The following is a 15,744-nucleotide window of genomic DNA, read 5'->3' on the forward strand; positions in this document are numbered from 1 at the left end:
AGGAGGATGTCTGATGTATATAGGAAGCAATTATGGCTAACAACTTGGATGACTTTAAAAAAAAGATGAGGAAAATTCATTAGGAATAAGGCTATCAATGACTACTAGTCATGATGGCTATGCCTGAGGTGGTAATGCTTTTTAATAGCAATTGCTGGAAACCACAGGAGAGAAAGAGGGCTCTTGTGCCTGAGTCCTGCTTGCAGGTTTTTCACTGGAATCTATTTGGCCACTATGAGAACAGGTGTGTTGGAACAGATGAAACATTGCCCTGTTCCAGCAGGCTCTTCTTTTGTTCTTATATGGCTCAATCAGTTACGGACTTTACACAGGAAAACAATTCACTGAAATCACTGCACGTTCATGTAAGGCACCAATCTTAACTTCATTAACCACTATATTCATCATTTGAGTCGTCTATTACAGATATCACTTCCATTAAAAAAAAAAGTTGTGTGAGTATTTTATACTATTTTACTCTAAAAGAAAGTATCCCTTGGCTCATCACTCTAAATTACAAGAATGAGTTTAAGTAGAAAGATCAGTTCGCCACTTGTAGATATTATCAGAATAAGATCAGGATCTCATTAATAATTATTCATTACCACCATTTCTAAACCAACAGAACATGCATATACTAAACTGTACCATTATAAAGAACAAAAGTAGTTCAGCTTGTTTTTTAAATGCAACTGTAGCAAAATAAAGTGTCCCTATAATTACCTTAATAAGGTCTAGTGACCTGTTTACTGTGTAGGATTTGATCAAAATATTATGCAATTACATATGAAAGGAAGAATCTACTCTACCAGCTTTCCTCCCTTCAAAGCCACTCACACATATGTCAAAAAGAGAAGAATCATTTAGTGATTCCATGTTTAGTGTTTGTATATTTATGAAATATTAAAGTGGTTGATTTGATTGTTGTACATTACTTTGACACTTACATGAAAGGGAGTTTACATAAAGCTTTTAAACAAAAAAGGTAAGAAGAAACTGAAACAGCTTTAATCAGCCTTCCTGAACTTTTTCTGACCACCTGTCATACATACATATATATTTCCTACCTTAATTAGTACACACTTACAGGTTCAGTTTAACGACAGCATTTTCCTACTGCATTATACTTAATGCATTTATCACATCCAATATTATGTTGAAAGAAGAAACAGTTGAAGGACTATAATTATATTTGCACAAAAATGGATGAGGATAGTTTTAAAGAGAAAAGGATGGAAAATAAATGCGAAAGGGAAAAAAAACTAGTGGGAAGCAGTGATTGAAAGAGTAGTTAGAATTTTGTTTGCACATTAATTTATCACAGAAAACAGGAACCAAAGAGCAATTTCAGACCACTCCAATCATATTCTGTCCCCATCCTCCCACAAATCAGCAGACTTAGCCGCCTATTCCTTATCACAAACTGCCTTGGAAACACCTCTCAGTTACAAAAACAGCTTGTCATGTGGAATGAGAGATTGCTATTTGAGAAACATAAGTCCAAAATTGCCCCAACTCCTGGGGCTTGTGGAACTAATTGTAGTCCAAGGGATCCTGGCCCATGCTCCATCCCATGCAATCATCTCTGTTTACATAGTTTTGGCACCATTATCCCTCAGATGTTCATCAAAAGTTCACACTGTTTTGCACAAAACAAGAAACCCCAAGTCCACAATGTCCCATATAATTGTCCTCTGGGAACAAGCTAAACACCTTGAGAAGACAAGTAACTAGCCCTAATATCACAGATTTCACAAGGCTGATTCAACAGAGGGAGTAAACTTGATCTGTTCATTGCATGAAGCAGCATCAGCATCCCACTGATCAAGGGGCTTTTACCCTGTGTTCTTCTATATATGCTAGCTCTCCTTGGTAAACCACCTCAACGCTAACAAGGGACTAAAACAAAAGCAAAAACTTTTGCACATCACAAACATGTATTTCCAAACACACCAAATCAGGGGAGAGCATCTGGCCCCATCCTTTGGCCAAGGTGGGCAGACATCTCTAAAACCCAGGCACAAGATACCCGACAGAATAAAACCTCCACAGGTGGGGCATATCTGGAGCGGGCCTCGCATCCACAAGCAGAATCAAATGCTTTTCAGGAAGGTTGACTTTAAAGACAGACACACTCAGCAGGTACATCAGCATTAATTAATGAACTAAAAGATGCCTCTTGAGGGACATATTCTGGCTCTCGCTTGCTCTCCCTTTAAGAATAAATAAATAAAAATGTCTAAGTGAGTGGATGGTGCATTAATTAAGTTTGCTTAACAGGAAATTTTAAAAAGATTGTTTATTCTTTAAACAAAGGAAGAGATCCCTGTTCCAAGAGGCTTGCAATCCAGAAAGCTACTCTCCACAACAGGCGCTGTGGGAAGATGACGGAGAGGGAAGCGAAGCCGACCAAGAGAGCTCTTGAGCCTGTGCAGAGTGCTTCCCCATGCCGCCCTCCGACTCCAGCACGCTAGTCCTTCCACGGAGGGGTCGATTGCGGTTACACACCCAGCAGTCTCCGCTCAAGAGAATAAGGAAGCTGGAGGAAAGGGGGGTGGATGCGTCTCATCTATTATAATATTTATTCATTCGCAGCCCACCTTTTCCACCTCCAAGGAGCTCGAAGGGGTCCACAACGCTCTTCCCCCTTCCTCGTTTTGCCCTCACAACAACCCTGCTAGGTAGACTGACGAGCGATTTACCTCAGGCGCCAGGCGAGGGGTGTCTCGTTCGTTCTTTCTTCCGTCTGCCGGCCTCTCACGTGGCAGGAGGGCGCTCCTCTCCGCCCGGACAGGCTCCTTACCTGACCAGATTTCTGCCCCTCAAGAGGCGCCGGCCGACCGCAAACAGCGCGGCGGACTCTTTCCCCTCCTGTTTCCCTAAGTTCCCCCCGCCCCCTTGAGGCTTGGCCCCGCCCCTCCCAACGACGGTTGCTACACACTTTGCGCTGTCATCGCGCTCGTCGTTTCCCTCCTTCCGCCCCGCCTGTAAAGCAAAAAGAATCACGTGGAAGAGAATGGATGATCATGTGACAAGGAAGATGACGCTAGGCCACATGATGCCCCGCCTCAATAACCTCTAAGGCAGAGCTGTAGGTATAGACTTAGAGCCCGTTAAAGGAACCCGCTGCTGGACTCCAACTCCCATCAGCCCCAGCCAGCAAGGGCGAATAGCTGAAGTGCGGTGGGAGCTGTAGTCCAACCACACTGTAATCCAACCTTCGTTTCTCACTCCTGGTCTAAAAGGAAGGCTGGAAGTGTGCAGAGGCAGCTTTGCAGGGGGGAGGACTCAGTTTAGACAAAAGGAAAATTGATGCAGAAAAGTTTTTTTCCCTTCTCTCATAATAATATAATAAATGATAGGAATCCAATAGAGCTGAATTATGGAAAATCCAGGACGGAATAAAAGAAAGTACCTCTTCATGTAGCGCAGTTAAACTGTGGAACTCACCGCCACAGGAGACAGCGAAGGCCACCAACTTGGAATAGCTTTGAAAGAGGATTAGACAAGTTGATGGGAGGATAAGGCCATAGATAGCTACTGGCCATGAGGGATGTATTCTTTGTCCACTAATATCAAAGGCAGTAATGCTTCTGAATTCTGGTTCCTGGAAGCCACAGGAGTGTTGCCCTTGTGCTCAAGTCCTGCTTTCTGGCCTCCCACAGGTAGATTACTAGATTAGATGACCTATTGGCCTGATCCAGCAGGGTGCCTTTGGACAGATGCTTAAAAGCCTGCCTGAGGAACTGACACTTTGCCACGGGCCCAGGCATGAGGGAGTTTGTTCTTAACATATTATGGTTTGGGTGGCATTGCCAAGAACAGCCCTTTGTTATGCAATACAATGCAATACAAGTTTTTGTAATACAAACTTGAGTGCACTTCAATAAAGCTAGTATCTAATCCTCTTAGAACTGCTTTAACTTGTTTTAGGATGTGGATATAACTGTTGCAAATTGCACTTTAGAAATGTCCCTTTAAGAAAAAAAGAAAGCATCCCTTTGCTTATGGCAGTGGCCTTATGGAGCATGTTCCAGTGTTACGTTATCCCCTTTTCTGTAGATGAAACTAAAATTTTAAGACCCAGCTGCTGAGGGGAAAGATGCTATTGCCGCAGTCTTAAAGTTATAAGTTATAGTCTAAAGCAGTCTAAACTTATAGTCAATTTTCTTGTTTCTCACAGTGTTAACATGAAAAGTTGGTGTGCTACACTATATATTGCATACTTTATTCAATCAATAAAAGGCTGAAAGACTGACAATCACATATTTAACTACACTAGATGTCAATTATACATCTATACCAGGAGGCAGCCGTTCCAACATTCAGTTTTAATTTCCCAATCCATCAGATAACAAACCTATTTTTTAAATTAGACATTATTCCAGAAAAAAATTAATACTTTTTTCCAGGTAAAGGGGGTTGCTATGGGCAACTCAGTAGTTTCCATCACTGCCTGTTTACATATGGCTGAGCTTAAGAATACCATAAATTCTACCATAACCCCTTTAACAAGTATTTCAGATATTATGCGAGATGTTTTCCAAGGTGTCTTTGTTTTTTTTTTGTTGTTGGATTAACTCAAGTAACAATAATGTCAAGTTTGCATATCATATGTAGCTAAAGAAAATTCCATTCTTGGAAGTCTTTGTGTAACAGGTTATACAGTGGCGTAGCGTGGGTTGTCAGCACCCGGGGAAAGGCAAGTAATTTGCGCCCACTAACCCGTGGATTTGTGCCCCCTAACCCTAACCCCCAGATGTTGCGCCTGGTGCGGCCAGCCCCCCCTGCACCCCCCACGCTACGCCACTGAGGGTATACTAAGCCTACGGACAGAAATTCATTGTTACATCATTCTAAAAATTACCCCAAACTTCTAAAGAACAACCTATCATATGGACAGTTTCTATATTAAAAGAGAAACCGTACATCATAACAGTTTATAGGCTGATCAATTCTCTCTGGATTTATACAAGGGCTTCCCAAAACAGGTGGTTCTTGAGTCCTGATTAAGAGCTGACAATATCAGCAGAGAGAACAAGCTGGTCATCGCAAATACGCTTTTCTAACAACACAAGAGACGACTCTACACATGGACATCACCAGATGGGCAGCATCGAAATCAGACTGATTATATTCTCTGCAGCCAAAGATGGAGAAGCTCTATACAGTCAGCAAAAACAAGACCTGGAGCTGACTGTGGCTCAGATCATCAGCTTCTTATAGCAAAATTCAAGCTTAAACTGAAGAAAGTAGGAAAAACCACTGGGCCGGTAAGATACAATCTAAGTCAAATCCCTTACGAATACACAGTGGAAGTGAGGAAGAGGTTTAAGGATTTAGATTTGGTGGACAGAGTACCTGAAGAACTATGGATGGAGGCTCATAACATTATACAGGAGGCAGCAACTAAAACCATCCCAATGAAAAGGAAATGCAAGAAAGCAAAGTGGCTATCCAACGAGGGCTTACAAATAGCGGGGGAGAGAAGGCAAGCAAAATGCAAGGGAGATAGTGAAAGATACAGGAAATTGAATACAGATTTCCAAAAAATAGCAAGGAGAGACAAGAAGGCCTTCCTAAACGAGCAATGCAAAGAAATAGAGGAAAACAATAGAAAGGGAAAAACCAGAGATCTGTTCAAGAAAATTGGAGATATGAAAGGAACATTTCGTACAAAGATTACCATAATAAAAGACAAAAGTGGAAAGGACCTAACAGAAGCAGAAGACATGAAGAAGAGGTGGCAAGAATACACAGAGGAATTATACCAGAAAGATATGGATGTCTCGTACACCACAGGTAGTGTGGTTGCTGACCTTGAGCCAGACATCCTGGAGAGTGAAGTCAAATGGGCCTTAGAAGCACTGCTAATAACAAGGCCAGTGGAAGTGATGATATTCCAGCTGAACTATTTAAAATGTTAAACGATGATGCTGTTAAGGTGCTACACTCAATATGCCAGCAAATTTGGAAAACTCAGCAGTGGCCAGAGGATTGGAGAAGATCAGTCTACATCCCAAACCCGTTGGCAGTGCCAACGAATGCTCCAACTACTGCACAATTGCACTCATTTCACACGCTGGTAAGGTTATGCTTAAAATTCTACAAGGCAGGCTTAAGCAGTATGTGGACCAAGAACTCCCAGAAGTGCAAGCTGGATTTCGAAGGGGCAGAGGAACCAGAGACCAAATTGCAAACATGCGCTGGATTGTGGAAAAAGCTAGAGTTCCAGAAAGACATCTACTTCTGCTTCATTGACTATGCAAAAGCCTTTGACTTTGTCGACCACAGCAAACTATGGCAAGTTCTTAAAGAAATGGGAGTGCCTGATCACCTCAACTGTCTCCTGAGAAATCTCTCTGTGGGACAAGAAGCTACAGTTAGAACTGGATATGGAACAACTGACTGGTTCAAAATTGGGAAAGGAGTACGGCAAGGCTGTATATTGTCTCCCTCTTATTTAACTTATATGCAAAATTCATCATGCGAAAGGCTGGGAGAAAGGCGATCGCAAACCTAGACAGCATCTTAAAAAGCAGAAACATCACCTTGCCAACAAAGGTCCGTATAGTTAAAGCCATGGTTTTCCCGGTAGTGATGAGATGGACCGTAAAGAAGGCTGATCGCCAAAGAATTGATGCTTTTGAATTATGGTGCTGGAGGAGACTCTTGAGAGTCCCATGGACTGCAATATCAAATGCATCCATTCTTAAGGAAATTAGCCCTGAGTGCTCACTGGAAGGACAGATCGTGAAGCTGAGGCTCCTATACTTTGGCCACCTCATGAGAAGAGAAGGCTCCTTGGAAAAGACCCTGGTGTTGGGAAAGATGGAGGGCACAAGGAGAAGGGGATGACAGAGAACGAGATGGTTGGACAGTGTTCTTGAAGCTACAAACACGAGTCTGACCAAACTGCGGGAAGAAGTGGAAGACAGGAGTGCCTGGCGTGCTCTGGTCCATGGGGTCACGAAGAGTCGGACACGACTAAACGACTAAACAAATATCAGCAGACATTCATTGTTTGCAGCTCAGTCTGTTACCGAAACACAGATAATTCTAGTCCTTTGAATTAAACTATTTCAATGACATAATATAAAATACTTATCAGAGTGCCACAGAGCCCACCTTGCAGCATTTCACATAATTTGGCAGATATATTTTCATGTGTATATTTTGCATATGACATCTCAGTTACCTTAAACACTTTAAGTGTGGTTACTGTACATGTTGTTCTCAAAGTTTAGAAATTAAATAAAATTTTAATCCTATTGATAAAGCAATATGTTAATATCATTTACCAATTGTAACTCTATGCATGTTGTGTGCATGTTCATGTGTATTTTATTGTGTCCAGATACCAATGACGGAAGAGTTAGCGAAGTTATTCTAATCCATGAAGAACATCATGTCAAACATGTATGTCACATTCTGCCTCCAATTGTTTTGGGACTGGCTCTTTTTTAGTTTAATAAGCACAATACTCTACTGGCACAATACATTTTAACAATTCAGTTTAGTAATCTGTACTACCAAAGTACTCTTTTCTACCTAGCTATAAAGGACAAAATTAATGGAACAAAGCCAATAATTTTAATGTTTAAATGCATTTATTAAATCACAGATAACTGTGCCCTCTACAGGCATAGTATTAGTATATTCCAATAAAAGCTCCAGCGAACCCATGGCTGCTCCCAAATTTTCAGCAGAGGATTTAACCCAGCATCTTTACTCCTCTCTCCATTCTTTTGGGGTAATTCGGCCAACAGGAGACAAATTCCATTCTATCCCTGTTTGTGTTACAACCTGCAAGTAACAGTAAAGAATCAACAGTCAAGCACAGTGAAATCTTACTTTCCAACAGCTGCAACTACAAGTTTCTCTTAGAAGTTTTAAGCCAGATCCTCAAAGGCAAACCAGCTGAATGTACCTTTCTCAGCAACACCCATTATATTTTTTCTCTTTGTAATGAGACAATGTGCACGTACCATCAGTGAAACAGTGAAAAGATAACCAATGGCCCCTTAAGTTCTCTTGAAGCATTCTGATCTGGATTTATCCAATGTAATTTTTTAAAAGGGTATTCTATACATATGGTACATAGCAATGTAGTGTTATATATTGTTAAGCAGTGACAGGTGTTTTCTTCAGAGAGCGAGACATGTCTCTCTGAAGCTATAAACTTCCTGTACTTTGGTGTAGCCCTCAGCACCACTCAACCAGCTGCACAAACAGAAGGCATGAAGCTTAACTGTAAAATTGTTTTGTGTAAATTAAGGACCAGTTATACATCAGTTTCCACAGACCAAACTTCAATATGTCAAGGCAGAACTCACGTTCTGGCTGCTTACTATTTATTCATTCCACTGATGTCCTAGTTCTGAATAACCTAAACCACCATATATTAATTAAATCTAGCTCCCAATCTAAGACTTTATAATCTATTTGACACACATGTCTTCTTAGTCTTCTTAGCTGCAGCATCCAGACTGTGGAGCTTCTACTGAAGACTAAACTGCCCTCTTCCTCATTAGCCTGCCTCTGACTGGTGAAGGCTAACCTAGATATGATTTTTAAAATGTTGCTTAGCTGTTTCCCCTCATTTCATCTGGTTTTGATGAGGCCAAAAAGTTGATTGTCGATTCTACTCTTATGCTGCTGAAATTATTCATATTACAGAATCTGTGTCCTGAACTTTTAACTATTATGCTGCTCTGAGGGCCCTCCTGTGGCAGAAAAGTGGCTTATAAATTTTAATTTAAAATTTAATTTTAATTTAAAAACCCCTTAGTGCAACATATTTTTTAATGTTGCACTTTAAAGGCAAATCTGTCCTGCAAAATCTTTTAAGTGTCACACCACCACTGCAGTACATCAACCTCGGGATGCTAAGCAATGAGAGTAACCATACAGTGGTACCTCGGGTTAAGTACTTAATTCATTCCGGAGGTCCATTCTTAACCTGAAACTGTTCTTAACCTGAAGCACCACTTTAGCTAATGGGGCCTCCCGCTGCCTCTGCGCAGCCGGAGCATGATTTCTGTTCTCATCCTGAAGCCAAGTTCTTAACCCAAGGTACTATTTCTGGGTTAGCGGAGTCTGTAACCTGAAGCGTATGTAATCCGAGGTACCACTGTATTTTCTTTTTAATGGCAGAATAGGAAAATATTTTACACAATTTCTCAGGATTTCTTAAAGAGCTGTGATGATGCTTTCATTTGTTAATTTTTTGTAAAATTAAATTTCATCCATATATAGCCTGACCTATGGCTTTTCCAGAAGGAATTGTTTCTTCCAATTGACAGAGCTAAATGCAAAGCTGAAATACTTACATAGCTCCAAATGGAGACACAAAACAGAGCTCCACCAAGTAAAATCAAGTTGCCATATTTGTCATGAAAATCAGGCCCATGTTTGTGGTGAACTTGTCTTGCCGCAGTACGCTGCATGCCACGAGCTAAAACACAAGATGAAACCTTTAGTTAAGAACCTCTTTTACTATGTGATGACTTGTGCATCAAATAGGAAAGAACTACAACCTCCACCACAGGTACTTTCAAACCATTTGAATATTACAGTGCATATATATGGCTGCAACAAAAACAACTTGGCAGATTGTGAAGTTGCATGACTTGTTTGCAATGGGATCCACTCGTTCAGACACACTCCACTTTGTGATCAATGGGAAACTAAGTCCACCATCCGATGCATTTCCATACCCACACACTTTGCACTTTATTATCTCTGTCCCTCTCTCTGCAGGAAAAGAGAGCCTCTTCTATAGCCAAGCTATTGAAAGACATCAGTGAACCCACATTTCAGAACTCACAGCCTCTCATTCCCATTGGATTTGTTGCGGTAACACTTGACTCAGGGGTTTTTTTTGTATTTTTAATGCTCCCCACTTAGGGTACTACACACTGGATTTACACCTGCTATTAGAATTTAGAATGAAACCTCTGAAAAATATGAAAAGCTCTGAATGAAATCTTCTGAAAAATCTAAGTTGGAGACGGAGCTGTTGGATACTAAAGGTAAAAATTTGTCTAAAATGTATAAGTTATTGCTGGAGCGGCATACAAAAGATGAACAAGTTAAATCTGCGATGATAGATTGGGCAAGAGATCTAGGACATAACATAATGCTTGACGATTGGGAAAGACTGTGGAAGAAAGGGGTTAAGTTCACCGCATGTACTGTGTTAAAGGAAAATATAATGAAAATGATGTATAGATGGTATTTGACCCCTTTTAAACCAGCTAAGATTTATCATAACTGTTGGAATGTAAAGAAAAAGAAGGAACTTTTATCACATGTAGTGGACCTGCCCCAAGGTAAAAGACTTCTGGGAAAAGATTTATAATGAATTGGAAAAAATGTAGATTTGGTTGGGATGTATATTTATGGCATAATAAAGCAAAAATCCATAAAGGATTTGGAAACCACATATTTCAAAGATCTCTAATAGAAATATGGGACAGATATAAAAATCTATTAGAACGAAAAACCCCGCATCGGTTATCCCCATTAGAAGCAATGAGTGTGCAAAAGATCAATATGTGTGGAAATTGGATAACTTGCGGGAGATTAATACAAAAAGAAGGAAGTAAATGGAAGATGAAACCATATGAGGAAGTTAAATATGTAAATGACTGGCTACACTATCGTCAGGTTAATGAAATGTTTAAACAGGACTTTAAAGAAAAAGTGTTTGATGAAAATAAATCAAAGTTTGAAGTTGAGATATTAAGCAATAAATATAAAATTTTGTCTAAAATGTATAAATTGCTGCTTGAATGGCATTTGAAGGATGAGGAGGTAAAGTCGGTTATGATTCATTGGGCTAAAGATATTGGGTATAGTATACAGCTGAACGACTGGAGGAAATTATGGAAAGAAGGCTTAAAATTTACTGCATGCAATGCTTTAAAAGAAAATGATGAAAATGATGTATAGATGGTATATTACACCTGTTAAATTGGCTAAAATGTATAAGGTAAGCAACAAATGTTGGAAATGTAAAGAAAAAGAAGGAACATTTTATCATATGTGGTGGGAATGTAAAAAGGTGAAAAACTTCTGGGAATTGATATACAATAAGATGAAAATGTTGAAATATACATTTCAAAAAATGTTGAAATATACATTTATTAAGGAACCAGAAGCATTTTTACTGGGCATTGTAGGAGATAATAAAAACAGAAAGCTGTTTTTATATGCAATGACGGCAGCAAGAATATTATTGGCACAAAAATAGAAGCAAGAAGAATTACCCACGAAAGAAGATTGGAGGATGAAATTGATGGACTATGCAGAATTAGACAAGCTAGCATGAAGAATTCGAAACGGCGGGACCAAAGATTCACAGAAGATTGGTGTAAATTTATGGACTATTTGAAAAGTAATTGTGACGACCAGATTACATTTGTGGGTTTGCAAGAAGTTTTGTGAGGTGAATAATTTGAATTAATGCATAATTGGATAAAAAGGGAGACATTAGTTAAGATAATTAAAGGCAATAAGAATTTAAGAAATGCAGAAGAAATGATAAAAATGGGGGATCATCAGAGGTGTTGATGGAAGTCCAAAAAGATTGTATAAAATGTGAAATTTTGTGGTATGCATGATAATTAATATGTTTTAAAATGAATAAAAATTAATTAAAAAAAGAAAGAAAGAAATGTTGAAATATACATTTATAAAGAAACCAGAAACCTTTCTTCTTGGAATAATTGGTCGGGAATTGCCCAAGAAAGATGTTAAATTATTTTGGTATGCCACAACTGCTGCTCCAACTTTACTAGCTAAAAAGTGGAAAACACAAGAATTACCAACTGTGGAAGAATGGCAGATGAAGATGATGGATTTTTTGGAGCTAGCCGACCTAACCAGAAGAGTCCGCAACCAGAAGAAGGAGGAGTATCAGGAAGAATGGACTAAATTTAATGATTAGTTAGTTAAATATGTTAAGTTAAATTAATTTGAAACAGCTTGCAGGTATTAGATTGGCTTAGGATTTTATATAAGTTAAGTGTTGAATTAATATGTTTAATTTCAAATTGAAAAGATATAAGGAAGTTAAATGACTAAGTTAAGTTTATAAGAACTCTGATTTGGAAAATCATTAAAAAGATATACATTTTAATCCAACCAAGGGGAAGCGAGGAAGTCGCTTGACAATGTTAATAAGTATAACTTTAATAAGGTTATGATTTATGTTTGTTTGTTTGTTTATAATTTTGTGAAAATTAGTAAACTTTTTTTGGGGGGGGGGACCAGAATGAAATCTCTATTTATTTTACTGTTCTGACATCACTATTCAGAATTCCTACATACTTACTAAAGTAGTTTAGGGTAGCTGGATGAATTTGCAAAATACAAAATGTTTTCACAGGAAGCCAACAAAGGTCTCCAACATTTGAAACAAATATCACTTTCAAAAGTTTGCATGGGTATGAAGTTCTACTTTGAATGTGTCATTCTCTAAAATTCCAAGAGAAAGAAATATGTACTCAACAGCCCAATCCTATCAAGTTACAATCTTTATTTTCAATGGGGCATCCTCACACTGATTACTGTGCTTTCTCCATACAAGAATGAAATTGAAAGATTATTATTTATTAAGCTCTAATTGCTGGTTGTCCTAGGACTGCATAAACAAAGGCAAATGCGCTATGGCCTCTGACCCCAATCAGGTAACCTGGGACTCGCAGAAAATGCACCATGGCACAGACAATTGCAACCCCATCGATTTGCCAGTGAATAAGCAGCCAATTCAGCGCTTGCTCTCCTTTTCTTTTCCCAGTCACCTTGTACTATTAGGTTATTATCTTGATGTAGGAGCCATCTCATCTTTTAAAATGAATACAGTGCTTAGAAAGTGTTATGTACCGTACTTTTGTGTGTTTTAAACCACCCTTCTTTTGGAATAATAAAGAAGGACAGGTGGAATCCCAAGTGCCTGCAAGTAAGGATGAGAAAGACCTTGAATCCCTGGAGAGCTACTGCCAGTCAATGAACTCAATCCTGGGCTAGTTGCGGAGAAAGCCGTTTTCCCCTGGGTCAATGGAAAAACGAGAATACATCATCTCCTTTACAGCTGGCAATGCAAAGCGCCGTCTCCATTAAAACTGCTGCAGTGTCTGCGTCTCGCCCTCCTTTTACATCCATCTCTAGAAGAGGGAGCCGGCAAAGCTGGATCTCATTCGCCACGTGCGATGCTCGGGATGGCCATTTAACTAACTGAGGTTCTGCCCCACCCCAACATAACGGCTCCCCGCACCCAGCATAAATCCTGGCTACATGAAAGCGCCGTCTCCCCCCCCCAAAAAAACAACAACAGCAACCCCCCCCAAAAAAAACCCACATCTCCACCAACATAGCTGTTTGGGGCTTCAGCCTATACAGGTAGTCCTGGGTGCCACCTCCCGCAGGACCCTCGCAGCTCAGCAACTGGCGCTGTCAACTGTGGTCCGTCCACACAGACAGGCTGCACAGATCACAGCAGATGGCGAGGCAGGAGGGCCCTAAAGGCGAGACCCCGGCGGCGAGCACGGCCCTAGCAAGGGAGACCCCGGCCAGTATGGAGAAGTCGGAGGAGGGGTGCCTCTGTCCGCCGCCACCCAAAACCGCGCGGAGGACGGAGGGCCGACCTTCCCCTGCACACTCACCCGCGAAGCGCAGAGCTCCCCTTGCCAAAGGAAAAAACATGTCTCTGCCTCAGGATCGGACTCAGCCCCTCAGAGTTCCTCTCCCGGCGTCCTTGGCAAGCACAGGTGAAGAGCACAATGGCCGTCGCCGTGCAAGACGTGACCTGCGCATGTGCCCCCCCCCCCGCCTTCCGAGAAGAGCATGCTGGGAAATATAGTATGGCTGGAATAATTGCCGAGGGACCCAGCCCGCCACCCCCAGTTCTTTTGGGAGTGGTGGGTGGGAAAGAGTAGCTTGTGGCTGGCCTGCCTCTGGCCGGTCTCGGCGTCTGTGGATTCAGGAAAGGATCGGGACCGAGGGAAGCCGAGACCTATTGCCTCGGCGAGGTTGAGAGTCCCTTTGCGCGCCTCTTCCCTGCAGTGTCAGGATGGCCGAGTGGTCTAAGGCGCCAGACTCAAGGCGGACGCATAGAGTTGCCTTCCCGCGAGCGGGGCTGGGTGTTCTGGTCTCTGTATAGAGGCGTGGGTTCGAATCCCACTTCTGACACATCCTTTTTTTATTCCGTTTGCATCTTGTTTCATTTTTAATAAAAAAGAAATTCCATTGCACAAAGCACAGCGGGCTGGAGGAGTTGTTGCTTCGCCGCCGCTTTCCTTAGTTCTTGCTCCAGGAAAGCGGTTACCCTCCAGGTCTCCCTGACGGTTCAGTGGCGGCGGCTGCTTTTCTTTTTTCTTTTAAATATTTGTTCGTTCGGGTCTTCCATTAAATACTGACATGACAGGCAATGTAAAACAATAGTAGCACAAAACCTGTACACAAACCGATGCGTGGATGGGTGGCGGCTATTGCCATTCACGCGTAATTCCTTTGCACTGGGATCATTTGCGGCAAAAATAGAATGATTATAAATCAATAATTAAATGGCAACGAAGGAACAGTACTGCGCTCTCGCTCTCTTTAAAGCATTGCGAATGTTATCATCATCGCCAAGAATGAAACTCGAAAAGTGATTTAGGGAAGTCAAACGGGCAAGCGGGACAAACAGGGTTCGAAGTCCACATTAAGATAACCGTTTCATAAAATGTTATCTGGCAAACTTCCCCATTTGGGAAAAACCGTATAACCAGCCAGTGTCTCTTACTGCTTCCGCTGCCTCCTGCAAGGGGCAGCGAGCGACTCACAAGAGCAGGGCGTAGCAGCCCGTAAGCGGGACTGGGTAAAAGGCGGATCCAGATGATTTTAAACTGATCCGGGTCTGGGTTAAAGGCGGATCTACACGGATCCTCATGGATCCTCCACTTTTAAAATAATAACTCCAACAAATCCAGTGTCAAATCACATCTGGAAAGCACGCCTACAGACTGGACTATAAAAAACGTGGATCCAACACTTAGCCACGCTGCAGCACCACAAAAACATGGATCCAAGGCATGGATCCTCATGAATTCATATGATTTTTATACTGAAACAAAATAAAAACACCATGATACTCTACACCATGTGTCTGTAGGCAGAACCAAAAAAATCGTGCATCCACTGTTTCGTGATGCCGCAATAGAGCAAAAACATGGTTAAAAAACACGGATCCTTTTGGATCCTCATTATTTTTGCACTAGATAAGCCCAAAGTCACCATCAGATCAAATATCATGGCCGAGGTCACAGCCTGCACAACAACAATCACGGATTCACAGCCTCTGGCGACACCGTGGCCCAAAAACGTGGTTTTGAAGCATGGATTCTTACGCTTTTTGCATTGGGCCACCCCGAACCCACCGTCACATCACACATCATACCCAGCCTGCACCACAAAAAACTTGGATTCACAGCTTCATGGCCATACCATGGCCCTAAAACGTGGTTTTCAAGCACGGATGCTCATGGATTCTCACACTTTTTGCATTGCGCCACCCCAAACTCACAGTCAAAACACACATCATAGCCAGGGGCACAGCCTGCACCACAAAAATATGGATCCACGGCTTCCTGGCAACTCCATGGCCCAAAAATGTGGTTCTGAAGCATGGATCCTCATGGATGCTCACACTTTTTGCATTGGGCCACCCCAAATTCACCATCAAATCACATATCATGC

The 15,744-nt window shown here is 41.3% G+C and overlaps 2 protein-coding genes across 3 annotated transcripts in view; both read right to left on the reverse strand.

The window, feature by feature from the left end:
- ATP7A (ATPase copper transporting alpha) overlaps positions 1–2,892 on the reverse strand; it is a 46,167-nt gene extending 43,275 nt beyond the window's left edge. The window contains exon 1 of one of the 2 annotated variants that reach the window (XM_083722028.1): positions 2,703–2,892. The gene's annotated coding sequence lies outside the window, so the exon portion shown is untranslated. Of the gene's footprint in view, positions 1–2,600 lie in introns of both variants that reach the window. The other variant, XM_083722027.1, reaches the window with a different exon arrangement.
- A 4,699-nt stretch (positions 2,893–7,591) lies between these two features.
- On the reverse strand, positions 7,592–13,832 carry COX7B (cytochrome c oxidase subunit 7B). Its single transcript, XM_083722663.1, has 3 exons — positions 13,671–13,832; positions 9,333–9,457; positions 7,592–7,806 (listed from the first exon to the last, which is right to left on the reverse strand). Exons 1-3 carry the CDS (start codon positions 13,708–13,710, stop codon positions 7,729–7,731), a joined length of 243 nt encoding a protein of 80 aa, XP_083578789.1. The 5' UTR covers positions 13,711–13,832; the 3' UTR covers positions 7,592–7,728.
- Between the last annotated feature and the right edge of the window lie 1,912 nt (positions 13,833–15,744).

The sequence above is a fragment of the Podarcis gaigeae genome, assembly GCF_964106915.1.
Source record: "Podarcis gaigeae genome assembly, chromosome: Z".
NCBI classification, from domain to species: domain Eukaryota; kingdom Metazoa; phylum Chordata; class Lepidosauria; order Squamata; family Lacertidae; genus Podarcis; species Podarcis gaigeae.